Below are 23,852 nucleotides of genomic sequence, written 5' to 3' on the forward strand. Positions count from 1 at the left end.
AAACTATATCCACTTTGAAAAAATCTTCTTTTGAGAAATTCAAATGACCTTCTAGATACCCTTCCCTGGTATGGCAAAAGTCCCTACTATTTGCCCAGGATCCAGCTTTTTTTTTTTTTTCTATTATAATAGGGCCTGAATTTCTGACTGGATATATCGTCCTGAAACAAATGTCACACTTCCACTGGGCTAGCTGACTTACTACATTCTGGATAATACGGTATGACTTTGCAAAAGCATCTTTATATCCTAATGAAACCCATTATTTATTAGGTTATAAGAGAGAGGCAAGAGCGCCCTTTGCCCTTTGCCCTTTGCCCTTTGCCCTTTGCCCTTTGCCTCTTCCTTCCCTTCCAGGCTGGATGAAATGTAGATTCAATGACTGAAGCTTGATTAACTTCTCAGAGCATGAGATAATTTGAGAAATATAGCAACTAACACACACACACACACACACACACGCGACAGAGAAGAAAATACAAGGAGCCTTCATCCTGGAACCCCTGGAACACACACCCCAGGGCTCCATATCAACCCAGACTAATGATGGCCAAGCTTTGACCTGAGAGATGCGTTTCCCCATTGTTATTGAGGACTTTGGTCATGTTCAACTAAAATTAAATCCAACTAAAGCACTAACCTATTCTGCAGCTATATTTTACATGTGTCTCATACATACATATTCATAAAATATAAATAGTCTACAATTATATGTATATCTTATGTAAAGTATATGTGTGTATATACATATATATGTGAGTAACTTGCTCATAAAAAATTAAATGTCCTTAGTTCACATCTATGTATCCAAACATAAAAATACTTTTATTTTATAAAACTTGGAGCTTAAAGTATGTTTGACTCTGAATCATATTACACTGGATATGACATTTTTTATCAATAAATGCCAAGTGCTATCATATATTCTACTATGTAGCTGTCCTGTGATTTCTTCAGCCACTGTCTCTCAGTACAAACACACATGTACAAGTATCTGTGCCTATTTTTCCAATTAATCTGCCTATCGCAGTAATTATGGGCTTTTATATGACCACTCCAATTACTCTTTAGGCAGCACTTTATAGTCCCACAAGCCAGGTTTATATATTCCTCAAATTAGGGCTAAGGATTATTTTGACTTTTCAAAAATATTTCCAATTTGAAGCTTAGACCTGGTGGTACAAGCTTGTATTCCTAGCTCTTGGGAAGTTGATGCAGGAGGATTGCAAGTTTGAAGCCACAGCAGTATACATAAGGAGTTTTGGGCCATATTAGCAAGACCCTCTCTCTAAAACCAGAACTATATAAACAAATATACATATATATTTATGTATATTATGTACATATGTATATATGTATGTATGTATTATATATGTATGTTTATGTAACAAGTATGTATATATTTCCAGTTTGAGAACCATAAAGAGCACATCATAGTTTTAGCTGATAATCTTCCATTTCCACTGAGGGTGAATATTCTCACAGGTGCATTGTTAATTTGTAATTTTTTTTCTTCTCTGATTCTTTATGTCTTTTGCCTATTTTCAATTCAAAAGTTTTTTTAAAAACATTTAGATTTAGCTCTCCAAAAAAGTCTACGCTTATCTATAAAAATGATTATGCAGCAGCAGTTTTAATCTTGCTGTGACATAGCAAGGACACTGAGCCCTTCACTTGAGTCTGCTGCTTCTAGCTAGAATTTTTTTTCTCCCTTTTCTACTTGCGTTTGACCCTGTGGTGCTCCTCGCTGTAAGGGATTTTAACTTTCTATGTGGCCAGTTCTTCCTTTCTATCCAAGCTGATAGTACTCCTCTAGGTGACTCCCAGGAAAATGGATCCTGGACTCTCCTTAAACAGCAGTCAGATGGGAGTGGACAGAAGCCAGATGGTTGAGCAAGAAGGCAAGCAAGTGGTTGTGTAGAAAAGCCAGACTTCTACACCAAGACCTTTCAACTCATTGTTCTTTCCCTGTCACCAGTAAGGAGAGATGTGTGCTCTCTGTGGATGCAAGTACCCGCTATGTTTTTAAAGAGAGTACAAAGTGACAAAGCCAGTCTTAGGACCTAATGGTTCATAGTTCCATTTCTGCAATGGAAATACCAACCAAATAGAGCATGTTTCTTTTCAAAAGGTCACTGTGAATACTGTTGGCTGAAATAAAAAGAATAGGGCTTCCCATGCCCTGTTTCAGGGACCAAGGCACATGGGTATGCGAGTATGGTAATACGTTGGGGGACCCAGCCTTGTATGGTGGACTTTTCCTTCAGTATTGAGATGGTGTGCCTTTCGAACTACTTAACTTCCAAGCCCACTGAAGAAGAGAAGACTTACTTAAAGGGAGATTGGACCCAGTCTGTTAATTTATAAGATCTTTTTACAATGGACAAGCCACTTCCCAAGGCTCAGTCAATCCTCGGGTAACTTATGTCCTTAGTCCTTGATCCACACATCCCCAAACCACCACCTCCCAAACAACTTACGGCAGTTTCCTCGCACGAAGTCAACAATTTCACAAGGCTGTAGAAAGACGGGGAAAGACAGGGAGAGGAAATAAGCATTTAAAGTGGAGCGGATTTCACTGTCGTGGCTTGAATTGATGCATGTGCATGTTAGCAGTTCCTAGCTGAAGCATTTAAATACGTAACAGAAAACCACAAAATTGTTAGAACTGATGATACCACCTAACAGTATTATTTCTGGATCCAGCCACTACTTTAAAACATTTAAAGGATTTTATATGGCACGTTGAGATAGGTAGGTAAGGTATACCATTTTACTTTGTCATCTGCCACACAAATCGATGGGATCAAATCTGATGTGGAAGGTTGAAATCCAGGAATCTCAGGAGAGAATACTGGGGAACACTGTTGATGTATGCAACTTTATAGAAGTGTTTGCTATAAACTTCCCTACTTTAGACTGACTGCCCAGACAGGTACCTCCATAACCTGACCCCAAGGAGAGTCCTCTGTTTTTGTTCGTTTGTTTTTATCCATTATAGGGATAATTTCTTGTGTACTGACTGTGTGGAAGCATCACCTGCCAAGAAACATCTAATGGCCAATAAATTGAGACAGGATGAGAAGGTAGGACACCTGGCAGAGAGAAGGGAACTCTGGGAAATAGTCAGATAGGAGGATTCCCCACCGGGATTTGAAGGAAGTTGGATGCATGAAACCGAGGAGAGGTAACTAGCCAGGTTGCAGACGTAGAATTGTATAAACTGGCTAAGTTATGAGCTAGCTGGGGAACAAGTCTAACTTAAAGCCTAGATATTTTATTAACAAATGATGAGTCATGGAGTCACTGTTCGGGCCCTGGGGAACAGGTGGGAAGCCTGCAGTTAGAATCCCTCCCTCTCTCCTTTGTTCTTCCCTCAACCTCAGATCCTGACACTTCCTGTTCTTTGGTTGTTTCTGCTTCCTGCAACCCCGCCTAACAGTCTCTGTGCACTTGGGAGAAAAGTACTCCTCGTCATTGCTGATATTATTCCCGGAGTGTCCCACAAGACATGAAAGCCTGTGCTGTTCTGTGAATTGGCGTATTAAAAATGCATAGCTTTATAAGCCATGTTTTTAGCTTTACAGAAGAGCATACTTCAGAAAGGAGGTAGCTTCCAAATATTTTCGTTTGTGTCACTTAATATTTAAAATATTATCCTAATTTTATACTGGCATTTCTGGGGAAAAAACTCTGTAAACTTAAAGTATTAACAAAATTTATAAAAGGACAAACTCAGAAGCTTTAAGATGAACAAATCTTGCTTTGTGGATATTGAAAGATTTATGTTCTAAATGAGTGAATTTTCAAGTTAGGAGTCTTCACCCACCGTCCTATCTGCCAAGCCTCTTGAGCCTTTGGTGCCCTGGAAAGAACAGAAGCAAGGTTAGAACTGTGGATTCTGATTCCTAACACTTTTTTCTCTATAAGCAACTGGAGATACTGAGTGCTCACCAGGGCACATACACTGCCCTCCTCTCTTGGCCCTGGAGTTCTGCCCAGCCCAGTAAGGAGGTCAAAGTACCTGAGTGGTGTATTCCAAATCTCAGAATCCAGGAAGCCCAGGAGGATGAGGCATAGACTCTTGGAAGACCAAGTAATTTTGAAACCAACTTGTAATTCAAGTTCAAATTCAAAAACTGGTATTCAAGATCCCAGGTCCTACCACATGCTATTCTAAACTACATCCTGGTATCTCCCCTGTTCCTGCTCTTCCACGCCTCTTATCCACACCCTGTTTCAGCCCTCATAGTGAAGGAACCCTCCCAGAAGTCTTCCAGTTACCACTGCCTGGCTCCAGCCCCTCTGGGAGCCTAGCCAGTCGTTGTCTTTGTGTAGTCTCTACACAGTGGTAACCTGTAGTCTTGGGCAGGTCACTGTACTGAAACCCACTAAATCAGTACTTCATCATCAGATGACTATGAACTTCCTCTGTGGTGTTTGGTTTTTCTGACTTAGTTGATTCCCTCTAGTAAATCCTCTGAACTCCAGTGAGGGACATGCCGATGTCCCCTTCTGGCTGATGAATATGTTATTCCTCACAGAGTGACAGACACACACTAGCTAGGTTTTTACCAGCTTAATACAAACCTTGGCATATCTCAGAAGGATGAATCTCGAGTGAGGAATTGTCTCAGATTGGCCTATGGACATGTCCATGAGAAATTTTCTTCATTGCCAACAGATAAGTTCCCAACCACCTGTGGGTAGTATCACCCTTAAACAGATGGGCCCAGGATGCTACCATCCCAGGTGGGGAGCAAGCCAGTAAGCAGCATTCCTCTATGGTCTCTGCTTCAGTCCTGGCCATCAAGTTCCTTCCTGCCTTGAGTCCCTGCTCTGACTTCCCTCAATGAAAGACTGTAATCTATAATCCAAATAAACACATTCCTCCCCAACTTGCTTGTGGCCAGTGGTTTCTCATAGGGAAGCAAACGATTCCATGTTGTCTCTAAAACAGGGCATAGGGCAAAGCTTCAGAGTCTTTCTTCATCCCAGTGTACTCTAAGAATTCTTCTAGGCTTGCAACATTATCAGTTAAGATTGTATGGATGGCATATTTAATGAGGATTTCCTTCTGGCTTTATGTGTTGGTCATCGTGTTTGCATTGATAAGCTCATTCTCTGGTAAGTTTTATGTATTAATCTATGTGTTTAGGAAGATCCATAAATCTCTATCTGCTCCAAGATCACCTCTATATTCAGAGACACTACATCTAGAATGCTATGTAGGGTTTGAAGTTAGTGCTTTCTAAGCAGTTTGCATTTGAGCCTGCCGAATGTCCCAGATGTTTGTTTCTCCTTCAGTGAGGCCTCATATCAAGCTCTTTCTCCTCTTGGCACAAGGTTGAAAATATAAAAGGAAAGGTACTCATTACCATTTTTCCTGGTGGGCCTTGGTCACCTGGAGTTCCAGCAAGCCCAGGAAATCCAGAATTGCCCTATAACGAAGAAACCAAAGAAATAAGTGTCCCTGTTGGCTATAAGACTGGTCTTCCCAAAACATCAAATTGCTTCATAGCTAAGGCCAATGACTCTGCCCCTGTGAACTATGTAGCCATGGAGAGACAGGGAAGCTTTATGGGAACCAGCAACTCCCTTCTAGGCCACCTATCTAACCCCTGCTTGACCACAGATTACACACACACACACACACACACACACACACACACACACACGTACATTTCCATGCAGAGCCTTAAAAGACGACTTAACCCTAAAGGTTAAGTCTCAAGGGCATACGATAAACATAATGCACGAGGGCTACATAGAGGGTCTGACAGCAGAGAAAGGAAAAATCCCCATAGCACCTTTGGGCCTCAGTTTCTCAAAGACAGTTTCAGGTGGTCAGGGGTTCCCTGCTCACATGCTAGGTATTTGAAGTAAAACAGCAGCGATTATCTGGACTGAATCAGTGCCTCGCCTTTTTTTATTTGCAAGTAGAACGAAAGGCTGACTGAGCAGGGTAGCCACAGGCAGCATCGAGCTGAGAAAGCATGGCCCCGATTGTCTGTAGGATCTCGCCAATAGATGAAAATACCAATTACTGAGTCCAAGGAAAACACAGGCTTTCTATCCCTCCTTCCCCTTTGCTCTGAACACAAGTTCATGCCCTGTTCCCTTTCCTTGAAACATTTTTATCAGGGATTCAAAGCAGGTCTTACATAACATAACATAACATAACATAACATAACATAACATAACAAGTTCAAGGCCAGCCTGGGCTATCCGAGACTCTCAAAAACAAAAAAGAATTTAAAAAAAAAATCATCATCTACAGAACCTGAAGGAATGAGTTCTTAACAGGAGACTCAGTTAAGCACACTCTATTCAAAGTCCACCAAGACAGAAGTTATCTTTTTGAGAATCTAGTCCCAAAGAATCTTGAGGAAGACTCAGACAAACCACACTTGCTTGAAAGTACTGTCTGTGACAATGTCCTTCCATAGAGTTATCAAGAGAGTCGTGTGTGTGTGTGTGTGTGTGTGTGTACTGACTGGTCAAGGATAGCCTAGCCCCATCTTCACCTGTGATGACTGCAGATGACCATTCAGTGCTTACCCTCTTCCCTCGGATTCCCTTGGCCCCCTTCTCTCCTCCACGGCCTGGATTACCATCTTCTCCCTTAACAAGGCAAAAGCAGGGTTATGAACATGAAGAAAGATTTGCACACATGTGACACACAGTGCCTACCAGTTGCCAGGCCCACAGAGATCTCTTCTTACTTGCACACCAGGATAGCCAGGGAATCCAGGTTCACCCTAGGGTCAGAAATGATAAGAAAACATTCAGTGCCAGGTGATTTAAGTTTTTCTTCAACATTTCTCCAGGAAAGAGAAACTAACATCAAAAGGCCACATTTTAATTCCAGAGATCAACAATTTATAAATAGTTTTTACAATTTTAAGCATCTTTGATGCAGGGTCTAATGAAACTTCCTTCTTGTGCATTTTATTTCTCAGTCTAAATCCCCTGAGATCTGTGACAACAGAAAGCAAGGTAGGAGCATCAATCTGAATGTTAGGACCCAGCATGGAACCGTCAGAGGCACGGGCATGCTTCAAAATGACCGCCCATCCCACAGACATTTAGTTATCCCTTGCTGTTTGCCAAGTGGTCCTGTAATCACTGGGGACTCAGCTATGCACAAAACCAAGACCCCCACTGAACTTGCATTCCCGAAGAAGCAAGTGACCAAAGAAGTAGATAGCAACTCAGAGATGGACCAGGATTCCAGAGTGGGGACCAGGAAATTAAAAATGAGCTGGTGAGATGGTCCTGTAGGGGAAAGACACTCACCACCAAGCCTGCCGACTTGAGTTCAGTCCCTGAGACCAAAGGTAGTACAGGGAGAAAACGAATAGAGCAGACAGTCCGCTCTCCTATGCTCTTGCACACACAAATAAGTAAGTGTTATAGTGAGAGACCAAATCTTTTAAGTTCAGACTCCATTTTAGAAAACTTGAACTCAGGTAGACTAACAGGTTGGTACCTAGCACTGGTTTCCAAATTACCCCACAACAAAACCCAAGCCTAGCTCCAGTTTCTAGGCTAACTCCAACAGACCAGCATCTCCAGGTTAGTTTTCCCCAACAATCCAGTGTTTCCAAGTTAATTGCCAACAAGCCTGCCCCCTGCCTAACAACCAACAACGCAGAGGGAAGCAGAAGTTAAGTTTATGGTTTGACTCCCAGCACCAGCCAGTTATGCTACAGGCCATAGGCGCTCTCCAATTAGATGCTTGCCAGGCTAGAAACATTCACCTCCCACTTGCTGCTTTCTATAAAGCCTTCCTGCAAAAGATATTCAGGGCTAAGGAATTATTAAGTTGATGGCCGCTAGAAGGAAAACCAGTTTTCGTTAGGTATACAGCTCTCTATATATTGGAGATGTTTATATAACGTTCAATGACCGGTGAATACATTTCCCTCAACATTCCTCTGAGAAAGAAGGTCATCAAGAGGCCACATTTCAATCCCAGAGGTCGACAATCCGTAAATAGTTCTTACAATTCCCCCCACACCACCTAGAAATTATAACTCCAGTAGATGCTCCCACACACATATGGGCAGGGATAATCAGACTTAGCAAGTTTTAAAGACTTGGAAAGGAGACGATGTCAGAAGGAGATCAAGGAGCTGGAGTGGGGAGATAGGAGGAAGGAATAAAACGAGAGTATGAAATTCTCAAAGAAAAAGTTAAAATATTATGTATTTTTAAAAGAAATAAAGAATTACATCTGCCCCTCAATATCTTCAGAAGGTTGATTCCAATATCCCCCAGAGGTACAGAAATCTGAGCACAGTCAACGCCCTAACGTAATACGGTGCTGCCAAGCACATACATGTGACATATGCACACTCTCCACTTAGACTTTAGTCTCCAGATGATACAGAACACCTACAACTACGGGTGCTGTGAAACAGACATCGCCTTGGGTTATTTAGGGGATAATAGGTTCATACATGTTCAGTACACATGCAGATTTTCTCAGATGTCTTAACCTACAGCTGGTTGAATCTATCATTGGGAGCCTGTGAGTGTAGAGAATGTGAAGGGAGAAAGGCAGGGAAGTGAGGGATGAGCCCAGTCTGACTTCTCAGTAAGGGGACTCTGTCAAGCTATAAAAGAAAGAAAGAAAGAAAGAAAGAAAGAAAGAAAGAAAGAAAGAAAGAAAGAAAGAAAGAAAGAAAGAAAGAAAGAAAGGAAGGAAGAAAGGAAGAAAGGAAGAAAGGAAGAAAGGAAGAAAGGAAGAAAGGAAGAAAGGAAGAAAGGAAGAAAGGAAGAAAGGAAGAAAGGAAGAAAGGAAGAAAGGAAGAAAGGAAGAAAGGAAGAAAGGAAGAAAGGAAGAAAGGAAGAAAGGAAGAAAGGAAGAAAGGAAGAAAGGAAGAAAGGAAGAAAGGAAGAAAGGAAGAAAGGAAGAAAGAAAGAAAGAAAGAAAGAAAGAAAGAAAGAAAAAGAGAAAGGGGAGGGGAGGGGAGGGGAGGAAAAGGAAAAGGAAAAGGAAAAGGAAAAGGAAAAGGAAAAGGAAAAGGAAAAGGAAAAGGAAAGGAAAGAAAAGAAAAGAAAAGAAAAGAAAAGAAAACATTATTCTAGTAAAACTCAGAACGTGACTTGATATTGGAACGCTCTTGGCAGGAGCTCACCTTCCTGCCTTTTCTTCCCGGATAACCGTGGCCGTCTGGACCGAAAAGACCCTAAGAAAATAACACAAAATTAATTGACCGTCAATTCACCCAGACCAACGCATGGCTAATGACAATACCCGAGCCTCTGGATAAGCCAATAAAGTAAGAAAGTGGGGGGTAGAAGGAGGGGGTGGTGAAGACTGGGAGAATGCCTTCACAGGATAAACACGACATTGGAGGGAGAGGGGCTTAAAACCTTAAGAGACCATGAATGACAGTGTCACCTACACGGTTGTTGGGAAGAATACTAAGAACGTGCACAGATGTGCTCACCATCTGGTGAACATGTTCATATTGTTTCCAGTTTTCAGAAAGCCCAAACAGGAGGACTGAGAGTCTGAGCTAGCCTAGGCTCAGTGAGACCAGTGAGACAGTAAGACCCTGTCACACACACATGCTTCCACATACATGCATGCGCACACATGCATGCACTGGTACATTTCAAGAGGTTGGAACACCTGTATGTCCAGATCATAAATGTGTATCATAAGGAGTGAATTCAGAACCTTGCAGTGCCTTGGGGTGGGGGCAGGATATGACCAGAAACTGTTTCTAGATCAAGTAGACCATCAGAAAGGGAAAATAACAAGCTGAAGGGCTGAAGACTCTTCCTGTGGCCTAGTTAGGAAACATTTAACATTAAAAGACAGCAAAGTCAGGGAAATGGGGAGAGGGGGAGCCGAATCTTGTGGGAAGGGACGTGCCATTGGCTGGCTGGCTGTCTTCTCCCTCCTGAAGACTCACAGAGCATCTGTGCCTGCAGCTCCAGGGACAGACCAAGGCCTGGGTTTGGAAATTTGTGAAAGCGCTGGGATTAAAGATGTGTGCTACCATATCTATCTTTATCTGAGTTCTAGAGACTCAAATTTAGGTCCTTGGGCTTGTGCCGTCCTGAAATGCTGCCTCTAAGAAGGATATCCTTCCCTAGCTTTTGGGGGGGGGGGGGCGGGGAGGCAGTCAGGGAGGGAAGGAAAAGATAGATGATAGATGATAGATAGATAGATAGATAGATAGATAGATAGATAGATAGATAGAGATAGATAGATAGATAGATAGATAGATAGATAGATAGATAGATAGATAGATAGAGATAGATAGATAATTGATATACATACATACAGGCATACATACATACATGATTGATAGACAGGTACATAGAGACATAGATAAATACATAGATGATTGATAGACAGACAGACAGGTGAGGGTATTAAGGGACACAAGTTCTATGCTATCTCAACAAAATTTTAGTTTTGCCATTTTACCATCTACCTTTTTGGAGGATGGGCATGGGGCACTGTCTGCCTCACAGTCCCCTTCACAAGTGCCCATTTCTGCTCTCTCTCTCCCTGTACATTTTAATTTAAGCTTCCTGGGTCTGCTTCGGGTTTCTCTCCTTCTCAACAAATGTGATTTCAGTGCAGAATTGCAGGGGGTCAGGGGCACCTTTCTAGGCCCTTCCTAACTGCTGGTGGGAGAGATCTCCAGAAGACAGCTCTGCTCTCGTGAAAAGTGAACTGCAGAGAAGCAGTGAACTGAAAAATAGTCATACAACGTAACGACTTCCCCCTGCATTCAGATCAGTGAATGTGGAAGAACCAAGACCGCTGCCTTTGAAACTTTCATCTGTAGAAAGAAATAATTCATGATTATTGGTCTCCAAAGTTATTCCTATGCTCTGGATAATTAAACTCATACTCTGAAAAGCCAATGATTCTGGCTAAGTATTCTTATTTGGTATCTACAAATTTGGGTCTGTGTGCTGGGAGAGATGGCTCAGCGGGCAAAGCACCTGCCGAACAGGCATGAGGACCTGGCTTGAAATCCCTAGAACTCATCTGAAGCCAGATACAGTAGCACAATCTTCAATCTCAGTGCTCCCAGAGGGAAGTGGAGCTCATGGCTATTTGCGCTGCCTCACACAGATATTAAAAACAAGGAGAGCTGCCTCAAACAAGGCTGGGGGACTGGGGAGATGGCTTGGAGGTTAAGAGCACTGGCTGCTCTTGCAGAGAGGATCTGGATTCAATGCAGAGTATCCTCGTGGAGGCTTACAATCATCTAAACTCCAGTTTCAGGGAATCCAACACTCTTCTGGCCCCCACAGGTACAAGGCAAACAAACATGTGGTATACTGAAATACATACATACACCTATACATATAAAGGCCAAAAATGAAGGACACCACACAAGGTTGGCCTCCATATACATGCCATGGTATGAGTATGCTCACACATACACACAAAGCACATACACACACACACACACATACAGATACAGACTCACAAAGTTTTGGTTTGCTTTGTTTTTAGTTTATCTGAGTATCTCATTAGTCCCAAAAGACTCAGATGGTTGAGAAACTTCCTTATCAAATAGAAGAAGCACAGACACTTCCCTCTTCAACAATGAGAAAGACCATAAATCCAACACATTTTTGGATTTTTCTATTTATGTGGAACTTAGGAACCTTTGGCTAAATCTTCAACAGCCCAAGCCATGATGTCATATTAGTAAGCCCAAGTATAAATCATGGAGCACATTATGTTTTATGTGCAACAAGAACACATACCAAACAAGAAAACGATAAGGTATTCAATCGGGAATCCAAATCAGAGAAATGAGACTTACAGGCTGCCCTCTTGGCCCTTGCTGACCCCGTGGGCCTCTTTCTCCTGCAGGACCGAGTTCTCCCTTTTAATAGAAAGGAGAGTTAGAATTAATTTTCTCCTATGAGTTTCTGAACCTTTGGGCCATTTTCTTAGAGACTGTTTGGTTAGCCTTTTTAAAACCTGCTGCCTTCACCAGGCCTGTTAATGCTTGTTCTGGAAATGGGGTTAAAATGCACAGTGGAATTAGATACAGCTGTAAAAGAAATTAAATCAACAATATTGCAGGGAAAATGAATGCAACCATAACTCATTATGTTACCAAATAGTTACAGGGGAAAAGCCACACTTACAAATACTACATGATTCCTCTCAGACTCAGAAACTAGACTTAAAACTATGTGTACTTATATGTATGTGAATTGAAGAAAGATAATTATAAATACACTAGTAGTCTTTGTACTGATGAGTACACATGTTGACAGTGAGCCCATGTTTGTTCTCTGTCAATACACCTTTGCCTCCTGATATATGTGAGCCACTTCTCCATAGGTCAGTTTTTATAATTTCCTTCTTTTTATGCATCTATCTAGCTATAAGCTAAAAGCTGGTCCATAATTTCATCAACAATATCAGAAACATGCTAGAAATGATCACATGACAAGGAAAGATTTGCCTAAGAAAGCCCAAAGGCCTCCTAAAGTCATAGCCAAGAGTGACACATGTAGAGTAACCAAGAGTAACATAACCAAGAGTAACACATGTATAGTAACCAAGACTAAGACACATAGAGTAACCAAGAATAACACAGATAGAGTAACCAAGAGTAACACAGATAGAGTATCCAAGAGTAACAAACATAGAGTATCCAAGAGTAACACAGATAGAGTATCCAAGAGTAACACAGATAGAGTATCCAAGAGTAACACAGATTAGAGTAACCAAGAATAACACAGATAGAGTAACCAAGAGTAACAAACATAGAGTAACCAAGAATAACAAACATAGAGTATCCAAGAGTAACAAACATAGAGTAACCAAGAGTAACAAACATAGAGTATCCAAGAGTAACAAACATAGAGTAACCAAGAGTAACACAGGTAGAGTAACCAAGAGTAATACACATAGAGAAACCAAGAGTAACACATGTAGAGTATCCAAGAGCAACACAGATAGAGTAACCAAGATAACCAAGAGCTTTCCCTGATACTTGCCTTCAGTCCTCTGGGTCCATCTGGTCCTTTTGAGCCACTTGGCCCTGGAGGCCCAGGATTCCCCTGCAATGATATCATGACCAAAATCATGACTCTCTTATTACAGATGGCTCCTGACTTGTAGTCATCTGACTAGTGATTTTTGTTTTGTTTTGTTACTTTATAATAGAAGAAAAATTGTAAGCATTTGGTAAAGCCCATACTTCAAATTTTGAAATTTTGACCTTTCCCTGGGCTAATCATACTTGATACAGTATTGTCTTGTGATGCTGGGTACCAGCAATGAGCCATCACCATGCAGCTACAGGGATCAACAACTGATTCTCTACAGTGCTGTATCTGCTAAGCTACAATGTTGGTAGGTCAATCTGTGAAATTAGCTTTTACTCCATGACAGTCTCAGCTACTGATGGCCTCACTGGGATATCATGCCACTATTAGTCAAGATCAAAATGGTCTGGGATTATCAATGTGCTCATGAATTACCACCTAAAGATCCAAGTCAGAGGCCAGTCTGACCACTTTCTGCCTGGGCGGCAAGTCATTTAACCTCATGGAGCCTCTGTGATGTTATCTACAGAAGCAGAGCATTTCCTTGAATCTTCATACAGGACAAGGGAATTGGCATGGAGATGGAAGGTGAGCTTTTAATGCTCCACCCGGTTCATTTTATCTTCCAACATGCAAAATGCATAGCCAACACAGTTAAGCTGGGGGAGACTGGGAGGATGACAAGGTCTATTATGCAAGAATCAAATCTATTGAACACTGAGAAAGAGGTGAGGAGACTTATGTATACACTCTCTAAGAGAAGGTTGTGAGGAGGGGAGGGTTATCTATACACTCTCTGGAAAAGAACCTGTTCAAAAGATCAGGAAAACGAAAGCCTGGGCTCTTACCTGCTCTAAACTGGAAACAGGGTCAAATGAGACTTACAATTGCACAATGAGAATTTTTTTAGATAACAGGTTGGCCAGGCTTTGTGATATGCACATTTAATTACAGCACTAGGGAGGCAGAGGCAGACAGATCTCTGTGGGTTCCAAGCCAGCTAGAATGATATAGTGAGACCCTGTCTCAGTAAACAAACAAATGTGCTTTAAAAGCTTTAAAAACAGCAGCTGGCTTTTGTTACCCAGGGAAAGACTTGGGCCATAGTTCTGTCCTCAAAGCTGCTTTTTTGAGTCTCAGGACGGAGACCATGGACCTGACTCAAGTCCTGTTGCTCGAATGTCTTATGCTGTGGCAAATGCTCCTGTCCTTAGGAAGCCACCCTGACCATACGGCTCAGTCTCTCTGACCTTTCCACTGGCCACAGACATTAGATGAATAGTGGAACATGCCCTGGGAAGCCCCAAGTCAGAGGCCATTTGACTACTTACTATTTGATAAAACAGTCACTGGGTCTCCCTGAATCTCTATGGCCTTATCTACACAGTCAAGAATGCCCATGCATTCTCGTGAGGAACGGGCAATTTAAGCTTGCCTCCTGTATGGTGCTATCATTTGCTCTTGCACTATGAGGATACAGGAGCTGTGGTACATGTCTGTGAGGCTTAAAACCAGAATTTATTGCTCACCGTGTACCCAGAATGAAGGGGGCACATGGCTGATACCAATGCCAACTTTGTCAAACTAGATGTCTTGGAGATCTATGGTACTCACAGACCCCAGAACAAGGGATTCACCCTGTGACTCCTCAAGGCGAGAATCAACCATTTCTAATCAGCAGCTAGACTGTAGCTATTTGTCTTACAAACCTACCTGGGTACCCGGATCCCCTTTTTGACCAAAAAATCCTGGTGGTCCTTGCCTTCCTCTGGGTCCCTGTTCCAAAAGAGACATTAAAAGTCAATCGATTTTTATACAGCCCTTCATATCCCATGTAAGTGTAAAGTCACCTGAGATACCTATTGGACCAAGGTGCCCAGATCCAGCCCTGTGCCATCTACCAAATTGAGTCGGGATTGTGTCTACACTCTGAAGCGCTCACGGATGCTCGCTCATTCTATACTCAACCATCTACAATGGAGGACACAGGTCCTCAACACGTATGTTCCTAGGAATCTTTCCAGAAGGATCCGCTGAGCCCTGAAGTTCATTCTTTTCATAGCTTCAGCCACCCAACTAATTTGAAATCAACAGTGGGCAGAGAGTAGCAGCTATGGTGTCCCTCTCATTAGAAAGAAACCTTTTCCTCTAGCCACGTCTCAGATGTTACCCTGCGAAGAACCAAGGGTGCATTTTAATGGCCCAATCGCTGTTGCTGGGGGCGGGGGCGGGGTGATGGTGGAGGTACTTGTTTTTCCCTCTGGTCTATTTTGCTTGACTGATTTTGACACTTTAATTTTTCTCCAGTTTTTTTTTTTTTCTGAGAGATGCTTTCCTAATAGAAGCATTGATCTGGGTTTCTACTCTCCCAGGTGAGATATTGACCGTCACCTGTTTCAATAGACCATCACCCCCACAGCCCAGTGGGGAGGTGAGCACTGAGGACCGTTTCTATTGATTATCTCCCTTGTGGCTTTCCGCACGACCTACATGCCTTTCAAACAATCAGAATCTGGTGACTACAGAAGACTGAGCAGGGACAGGACGGTAGCAGGGGTCCGAATTTGAAATAAGTTAGCGATCAAAGAGAAAAATGGGAAAAACAGGCTTCTTCATTATCTCTGCCTGAAGCCGTTTTTCATCATAAAGCAAACACACTCTAATTACACTTTGATTACTCTTTCTCTCTCGAGTGTCCTTGTCATCTGGTATCGGCAAGCAGCTTCTCGAATCAACTGACATTCACTGGATTTTTAATGATGGAGAGAGGGTTCGATGCGAGCAAAGTTTCTTGTCAGTTTAAAGTTCTTCCGTTGCTGGGAACTTGGAAATACTTTGCTTTATAAGAGAAAGAGTTCGAAGGGCCATAAAATGGTAGGTTACATTTCTATTTGAGGATCCCAAAAGAGCTATTTTGAAATTCAAGTTTTCATTTGTCACTTTGGAGTTTGCAACCCATCAACTAGACTGAAACCCTTCGAGGTTAGACCCCCTGCCTTGCTTGTCTAGGCACCCCAAGGTCTATTAAGAGGGAGCCCCCTGCATAACAGATACCCAGCAAGTACTTTGCTGATGAAATACAATTTTAATGAATTAAATTCTACTCAGGAATGACTGGAATCATAGCTCAGAGGTACTCATTAAGAGCACTGGCTTTTAAGTTCCAGCTGTGATTCTGTCGCTCACTAGCAGTGTGGCTTTGGCCAATTTGCTTACCTTCTTCATCATCCTCTCCAATGGTCCCTGTGAAATGGACTAATAAACTCTCTTAACCCCCCAACTGTGGATTAAGTGAATTAATGCTAACACACAGGCTAGTAGCCAGATTTCCGATCAATACCAGTATTGTGGTTTAGCCTTCCCAAAAGAGGGGCAATGCAATTTCCTGTGGTCGGGCCCAGGAAGCTTCCTTTAGGGCATTCTGAGTCAGATTTCTATCACACAAAGAAAAGGTTTCCAGCAAATACCCTTAGAATAAAACCCAGTTCTCAATACAACCTGTGGGCCTGGATGCCCAGGCTCTCCTCGGGAACCTAGCTCACCGGTTTCTCCGAGCACACCCTGCAGAAATCAAACAAACAAACAAAAACCTGAAGTGAGCGCCCAGACACAGCAGAGGTTCTATTGAAGACAGCCTTCCCTGAAAGGTGGCCTTTAAGAGCACATGAAAAAAGACTGGATCGGTTATGCTCAATCCTCCCCAGAGATGGATCCATGCTGGAGAAGAAATTGGAGGGGTTTCCCCTTTGATTGAGAAAATGCAGGGACTGATTGTTACTGCCTTTCCTGAGTCTTCAGCAGGCTTCACTCAAATCTTTCCAGTAGCTCAGCCAGTGAAGGGGCAGAAATCTTATATTTAAATAACCCAAACTCCTATTTTACATAAGAACTTCTATCTAAAAGCCTAGCCCTCCTTTGTGGGCTGGGGTTATATGTTCATGTGTGTACAGGTACATGTATCTGTGTGTGTGTGTGTGTTTATGTGTGTATGCATGTGTGTATATATGTGTGCATGTGTGTGTACATATATGTACGTGTGTGCATGTATGTATATAAGTGTGCATGTTTGAGTGTGTGCATGTGTGTTCGTGTGTGTACACATGTGTGAATGTGTGTACTCTGTGTGTGTGTGTGTGTGTGTGTGTGTGTGTGTGTGTAAGCCAGACTTCAGCCTTGGGTCATCTGCCTCAAGGGCTGTTACGTTAATCTTTTTCTTTTTTCTTTCCTTTTTCTTTTTGAGGCAGTGTCTCTAACTGGGCCCTGGGTCTCACTCATTAGGAAAGCTAGCTGGCCAGGGAACCCCAGGACCTCCCCATTTTTGCCTCTCTGGTGGTGAGATTACAGTATGACCATAACTGGCCTTTGCCCTCAAGTTCTGGGGATGGATCTCAGGCCCCACATTTTGTGCAGCAAGCATTTCAGTAACTGAGCCATCTCTGCAACACTCTGGGCCTCTCTTTAAGATATATGGACTCAGTGCTCACATGCTGGCTAGTTTTGTGTCAACTTGATGCAAGCTAGAGTCACTTGGGAAGAGAGAACCTCAGTTGAGAAAGTGCTGCAACCAATTGGGCCTGTAGGCAAGCCTGTGGGACATTTTCAGGATTAGTGATTGATGTGGGAGGGCTCAAGCCACTGTGGGTGGTATCAACCCTGGGCAAGTGGTCCTGGGGTGTATGAGAAAGCAAAGGGAACAAGCTAGGGAGAGCAGGCCAGTATGCAGCATTCTTCCATGGTCTCTGCCTCAGTTCCTGCCCTGACTTCTTTCAATAATAGGTTGTGTTATGTGAAACCATAAGCCAAAATAAAGCTCTTCTTCCATGTGTTAACTTGGTTGTGGCATTTATCATAGCAGCAGACACTCTAAAACATCTCTCTAGGGTCAAGGACTTCATCTTTCATAGGAAAACAGAATGATGGTCACGTGTTGCAGTCACTTGAGGTTGGCCCTGTTATGATTGGCTAAGCTGTTCTTGAATTCCTGGACGAGGGAGACCCTTACACTTCACAGCGCCCCCTGTTTCTTGTTCTCCTTTCTACATGTTACACAGTACCTTCATGTGCATTTGTGTGCATATGCATAGGATTGTGTGCATTTCTATATTTTATACCTTATGTGCACTTGTTTGCATATGCATAGGATTGTGTGCATCTGTATATGTTATACCTTATGTGCATTTGTGTGCATATGCATAGGATTCACATATAAGGGAGAACACTCAGGGTGTTTCTTTCTGAGACTATGTGACCTCACTCAATATTATACATTCTAAGTCTCTCCACTTTTCTACAAGTCTTATTATTTTTCCTTTAGAGCTAAACTGCATTCTGTTTATGTACCGATTTTTTTTCAATTCATCTATGGTGGGGGGAACTATTTATTGAAAACTTAAATAGGACTACTAGCAAGCCATTCTAAGTGCACACAAGTTCACTCCTGTTGCAGAATGAAAGGACTCTACTGCGAAATCATCTCAGCAGAACAGAACAGATACCTAGAGAGTGAAAAGCCTGGGTTTTTGGTAACAGGATGGAGGGATGAGGAGGAATGAGTAAAAGGAAAGAGAAGCAATCCTTGCATGACCTACTACAAGTGGGGATCCATCACTTCTATTAGGGAGCTGTGTAATTAACAACAGGCTCAGAGAACATAGAGCAAATGGGGAGGGGGGTGGGATTCCACTCACAGAAAACAAAATTACAAAGCTGCAGATACTCAGTTAATTTGACCAAGAGTGGACAAAATAAATGCATGACCAGGATGCAGGGAGCAGGAGAAGGCGGTAGACGGGTAAGAAAGCAAAGTCTTCATCTCTATTGTAAGGAGTCAACAGCGCACCGAGCGCTGAGCTAAGCTGGTTTCTCACCTCTAAAATACGTGAGCAGGGCAGAGCACTGCAGAGCTGAGTTCCAGAGAAGCCTACAGGAATGAAGCTGACTTTGTACAAAATCTTCAAAGAGCACCATAGTTGTTAATTCAGATGTTAGATTTGAATCTGTCAGCTGTGGCATCTCTGGCAGTTTCGTTCCCTTTACCAAGCTGGTTCTGCCAGGTGAGAGATCTAAGGCAGAGCTATACCCAGGCCTGGTTTTTACTTGCCATTTTGAAACACAGGTACACTACATTGCCCAGGCTGTCCTTGAACCCACTCTGTTAAAGCTCAGACAAGCCTTAAAGTTACCATCCTTGCCAGGATGAGAGGACTGTAACATACATTACATTGGCAAACTGGCCTGCACTGTTTGAACTCTTAGAGAAGCCCATGTTCCATTTCAGACCTCAGAATGTTTGTCTGAAGGTGTCCTCTAAGGCCCCCTTGTCTGGGGATGGGCTGTGCACTCCCAACTCTGTGAGGAGGGAAGCGAAGAGCAACACACCCCAAGTGTAAAACTTTGTATCTTAGAAACAGAAAGAAAGCATTCCCAGCAGAGGTTACTCTTGTTTATCCCATGATACAAAAGTGCCTGCAGTAGAGAACAGGAGTCCAAGGTTCAGCCATGGGAAGCTCATTCACAGAGAGGGAAGCTTGGTTAGAAACTCTAGGTCACTGCCTCAGTTTCCCCTGTCAGTGTCTGCCAGGTGCTGTGAATGCTGGACATGACAATGTTATCCCTATATGTTGCCATTTGCTCCTTAACTGGACACCTCTCCAGAGGGGACTCTCAGCTCTGCCCGGGACTCTATCTGGGAATCTAGCTGACTCCTGAAAGGGGCTTCCCTGGTTGATTTCTGCTGGATGTTCTGAGCACCCAATCTGTTGACAGTCTGCTGTCTGTGTATCTCTTGCTTTGACCTGCTATGTACTTACTAACTCGCTCACTTCAAACCCCAAGTATGACTATTGTAGATCATTCTCCTGACTCTATGGAACAGGATCTATGGGAAGATTTCCATGAGAAGATATGGACAAGCACATGGTGCACCATCTGAGGTCCAGCTAACGGCTTAGTAAAACAAGCTTCCCCAGCTCACTATCAAACTGCACGGGCTTCCTCTGGAGACACCATGGCTTCCACCTCTTCCCTTCATCTCTGTGGTGAGCACTAACTCAAGCACAAATAGGAAGCCCTGGCCTTCACTCAGAAATGTCATTTTTATCAAAAACAAGGACTCTTCTCTACTGTACTATTTTAAATCCAAATGAAATCTAGCAGGGGTGGGTGTGCTTTGAACGCTCCCTTCTTCCACAGTAACCTCCCATCAATCACCCATGCCATCTCAACAGCCAATCTGCACTCCCCTCGACCTCAGCAAGAACTATGGAAGTAGCCTTGCTTGTGAAACAAAGGGAACTCTCCAGAAACACTGACCTTCAACCCTGGCAAGCCATGTCTTCCAAGTGACCCCTAAGAGCACAAAAGAAGAAAAGATCTTAGACAAGAAAACAAGTCAAGTCTGCAGCACCACGCCCCTTCTTGTGGAAGGCCAGCCCCTTCTTCAGCAAAGGCAGGAGTCTGCCTCCCCCTGCAGCAGTTATACCTACCCGAGGTCCCACACTGCCAGCTTCCCCCAGAGGTCCATGGAAACCAGGGCTTCCCTGAAATAAAGGAAAGATCTGTTTAAATGCCACAGACTCCTGGTTTTATTCCATAGGCTTGAAAAGTCTGACACTGAAGCTGCAGGCAATATGTGATGATTCACCTTACCACAAATTAAATAAAATTAATGGTCAGCCTGGCTACATCCCAAGGGTTCGACAAGTGCATGGGGCTGGTAGCTACCATGTTGGGAAGTGCAGAGGTAGAATGTCCGTTAGCACTGCTCAAGCACCAATCTCCATCTCGGTGAGTAAAGTACTTACTGTGTTAGCATGAGGGACTGAGTATGAATCTCCAGAGTACCATAAAAGCTAAGTGCCTGCAATCCCAGCACTGGTGGGTAAAAGACAGGAGCTCACTGGCCAGATGGTTTAGCAGAAACTGAAAGCAGTGAGAGACCCTGTCTCAAAAGAGCTGGTATCAAGAGCAATTGAGGAATTGCTCATCCAACTCAGACTTCTGATCTACACACACACACACACACACACACACACGCATGAACATATACATGTGTATACACACAGAGATGCACACAGTCATGAGCATGCTCCCATGTACACACATGCACACAGAAGTAAACGACATTCAATTTTCATGTTTCTAAATACAGATATGTTATTGTTCCCTGCTGAGTGTCCCTTTGTTAGTAGCACAAAGCTCATCACCCTGTGACAGCGGTCAAATATGTTCTTGAACAAGCCTTGCTCAGTATGTAAACATACTAGTGTTTTCCTTCATACAGGTACCACACAGGATCCTGAGTGGCAGGAAGAGGAGAAGGTGGGAAGTTGTATCTCTGAGCATGGAGGTAGCAACACAAAGCATATATATATATATATATATATATATATATATATATATGGTTACAGGAAGAAAAATATCACAGCCACCATGAGAAGGCACTCTGCTGTCACCTCTGTGGAGTCAGAAGTGGGCAGAATCCAGAGAAGTGGAAACACCATAGGATGCACAGAAGTGGAAACTTGTGATTTTGGGGGGAAGTTAGTTGTGTCAAATGATGCTTTGCTAGGGCACACAGGTGAAAGGATATCTTGCTAAAGTGGAAGACTATTTCCCTGAAGCAGACACAGGTGAAAGGATGTTTTGATATAGCAAGCACGTGAAAGGATGCTTGATGAAGGAGCATAAATTTAACCCCACAGACAGTGGGAGATGAGCACTGAGCATTGGTTTGATTCGCCTCCTTATTCTTTGCTAATGACAACACACATGTATTAGTTTGCCCTACATAGCGTTGCTGAGCTCAACTTGTGATAACGCTGCCATCGAGAGAAACTTGCCCAAGAACTGCTTGAGAGGTTCCTGTGGCGGCTTGCCGCTTCGGCGGCCTTGCCTTAGACTGGCAGTTTCTTCAGGATTGAACTACAGTTGCTGGTTCATGCCTGGTGTCTGCCTGCCTAGAGGACTGGCCTGCAGCTGCTGAATCATATTTGGCGTTTGCTACAGAACTGAACTGCTGAGAGAAAGGAGCAAGCTCGCTCCCAAGGAACTATGGCCGAGCAGGTCCACTTCCCTACATCCTAATGAGTTTTCTCTTCCACTCCCTCCGCTGAGTGGTGGGCTAGAAAAGAGGTTGAGTGCTTATTGAAAGTAGGTTGCAATAAAATGCGTGCTTACAATCCCCCCGCAAGAACGCCATGGGTAGTCACTCAGTGAGGCTGCCTGCTACCTCTGTGGGAAGCAGGAGGAAAGTAAGTGTAACCCTGAAGCCAAAACTGTAGCATCTTGTTACTCTGCTATTTAGGAAAGACTAAGTTCTCAAACAATTAGGCCCGCAATGCTAGTGGATTAATAGTCAAATAGGGTACAAACATTTACTGAAACATTATACAATGATTTTAAAATACTTATCAAAACACCAAGAAAGTGTGAAAAATTCAAGACAGAGCTGCATGGGAGAGGCAGGATGTGTATTAATGGAACCATTATTGATGGCTTCATTTAGATTCTGTGGTGGGTTCATGAGAGCTTATATCTGTGATAATATTCTCTCTCTCTCACACACACACACACACACACACACACACACACACACATGAACATATACACATGCCATATGCTACACACAAAAAGGCCCTGGGATCTTCCTGACTTCCTCTGGACAGTGATTGCTATCATATGTTAGGAAAGTTCTTGGCTACTGGAAATGTTAATACGTTTTTCTTCTACACGTTTTCCATCGCCCCACATTTTGTAGTAAACGCTGCTTCTATGGACTTCTTTTGGAAATGAATTGCATGTGGGAGAAGGCTATAGATGAAGCCTCTCGTAATAGATCTAGATATAATAAAGTCTTTCCTAGGAGATTTATTGTCTTCTCCATTCCACGACAGACAGCATTTTGCCGCCAGCATAGTGAAGTAATTACTGGGACAGATGCTGGAGTCACTGGGTAAAAGATTGTTGGAAAACAAAGGCTTCCAGTCCTGAAGAAATGTCACTCCTCAAATGACTTGTTCATTAGAAAGGAGAGAAAATATATCCACAGTAAAGAGAACTAGTGAACATGGGCTCAATGAAGAGGTCAAATCTAATATCACCAAAACCAAGCCAAACTCCCAAATAGCATTACTAAATCATATGTTTAAAAAAAAAAGATTAGTCTGTCTCTGCATATGGAGAAAGAATCAGACAAGTGCTATGGGGTGGGGGTGGGGTTTTCATCAAAAGAGTTGGTCAGGAATCTCAATGTCATATAAAAAAAAAAAAAAAAAAAACAAGCAATGGGGTGACTGCTGTAACTAAGGAAAACTAAAAAGGCAAGATGCTCTGACGACAGCAACAACAGAGACAGGCGTAAAGAACAATTCAGGAGTGACAGAGTGACCATTCTAATACTGCACTTCAGGTCAGTCTTGAGCCACTGAACACATCTTATTGGCAAGCCGGTATGCAGAATTCAGGGTCAGCGCTATAACAGCACCGATGGCCTTCTCCCCAGCAGTCAGCACAGGGCCTGCTGGCACTGTGAAGGCCAACCACCAATGTGCTTCCCCTAGAACGAGCATGTTGACATTTAATCCCCAACGTGCAGGGATCAGGCACACAGCCTGTGGGACATGATCAGGGCCATAAGGATGGAATCAGTGCATGTGCTCCAGCCCTCTCTCCCCCTGTGAGGTGACAGTCAGGAAGGCAAAGCAGGAAGCCAAGACTGGGCCCTCGTCACACACCAAGTCTTCCGGTGCCTTGGTCTCTGACTTCCAAGACTCCAGAGCTGTGAAAAATAAATG

The 23,852-nt window shown here is 43.1% G+C and overlaps 1 protein-coding gene across 1 annotated transcript in view; it reads right to left on the minus strand.

Annotated features, from left to right (window-relative positions):
• Nucleotides 1–23,852, minus strand: part of LOC110301934 (collagen alpha-4(VI) chain) — a 107,940-nt gene that overhangs the window by 24,168 nt on the left and 59,920 nt on the right. Inside the window, exons 20-31 of the mRNA XM_021172654.2 lie at nt 20,544–20,597; nt 20,371–20,406; nt 16,558–16,620; nt 14,773–14,835; nt 13,009–13,071; nt 11,817–11,879; nt 9,147–9,197; nt 6,726–6,761; nt 6,562–6,624; nt 5,379–5,441; nt 3,830–3,865; nt 2,481–2,517 (exon numbers count right to left, since the gene is read on the minus strand). Of these exons, the coding sequence (XP_021028313.1) occupies nt 2,481–2,517; nt 3,830–3,865; nt 5,379–5,441; nt 6,562–6,624; nt 6,726–6,761; nt 9,147–9,197; nt 11,817–11,879; nt 13,009–13,071; nt 14,773–14,835; nt 16,558–16,620; nt 20,371–20,406; nt 20,544–20,597 (628 nt within the window). The remainder of the gene's footprint in view (nt 1–2,480; nt 2,518–3,829; nt 3,866–5,378; nt 5,442–6,561; nt 6,625–6,725; nt 6,762–9,146; nt 9,198–11,816; nt 11,880–13,008; nt 13,072–14,772; nt 14,836–16,557; nt 16,621–20,370; nt 20,407–20,543; nt 20,598–23,852) is intronic.

Source organism: Mus caroli, unplaced genomic scaffold (genome assembly GCF_978045245.1).
Source record: "Mus caroli unplaced genomic scaffold, Mus_caroli_1 scaffold_11, whole genome shotgun sequence".
NCBI classification, from domain to species: Eukaryota; Metazoa; Chordata; class Mammalia; order Rodentia; family Muridae; genus Mus; species Mus caroli.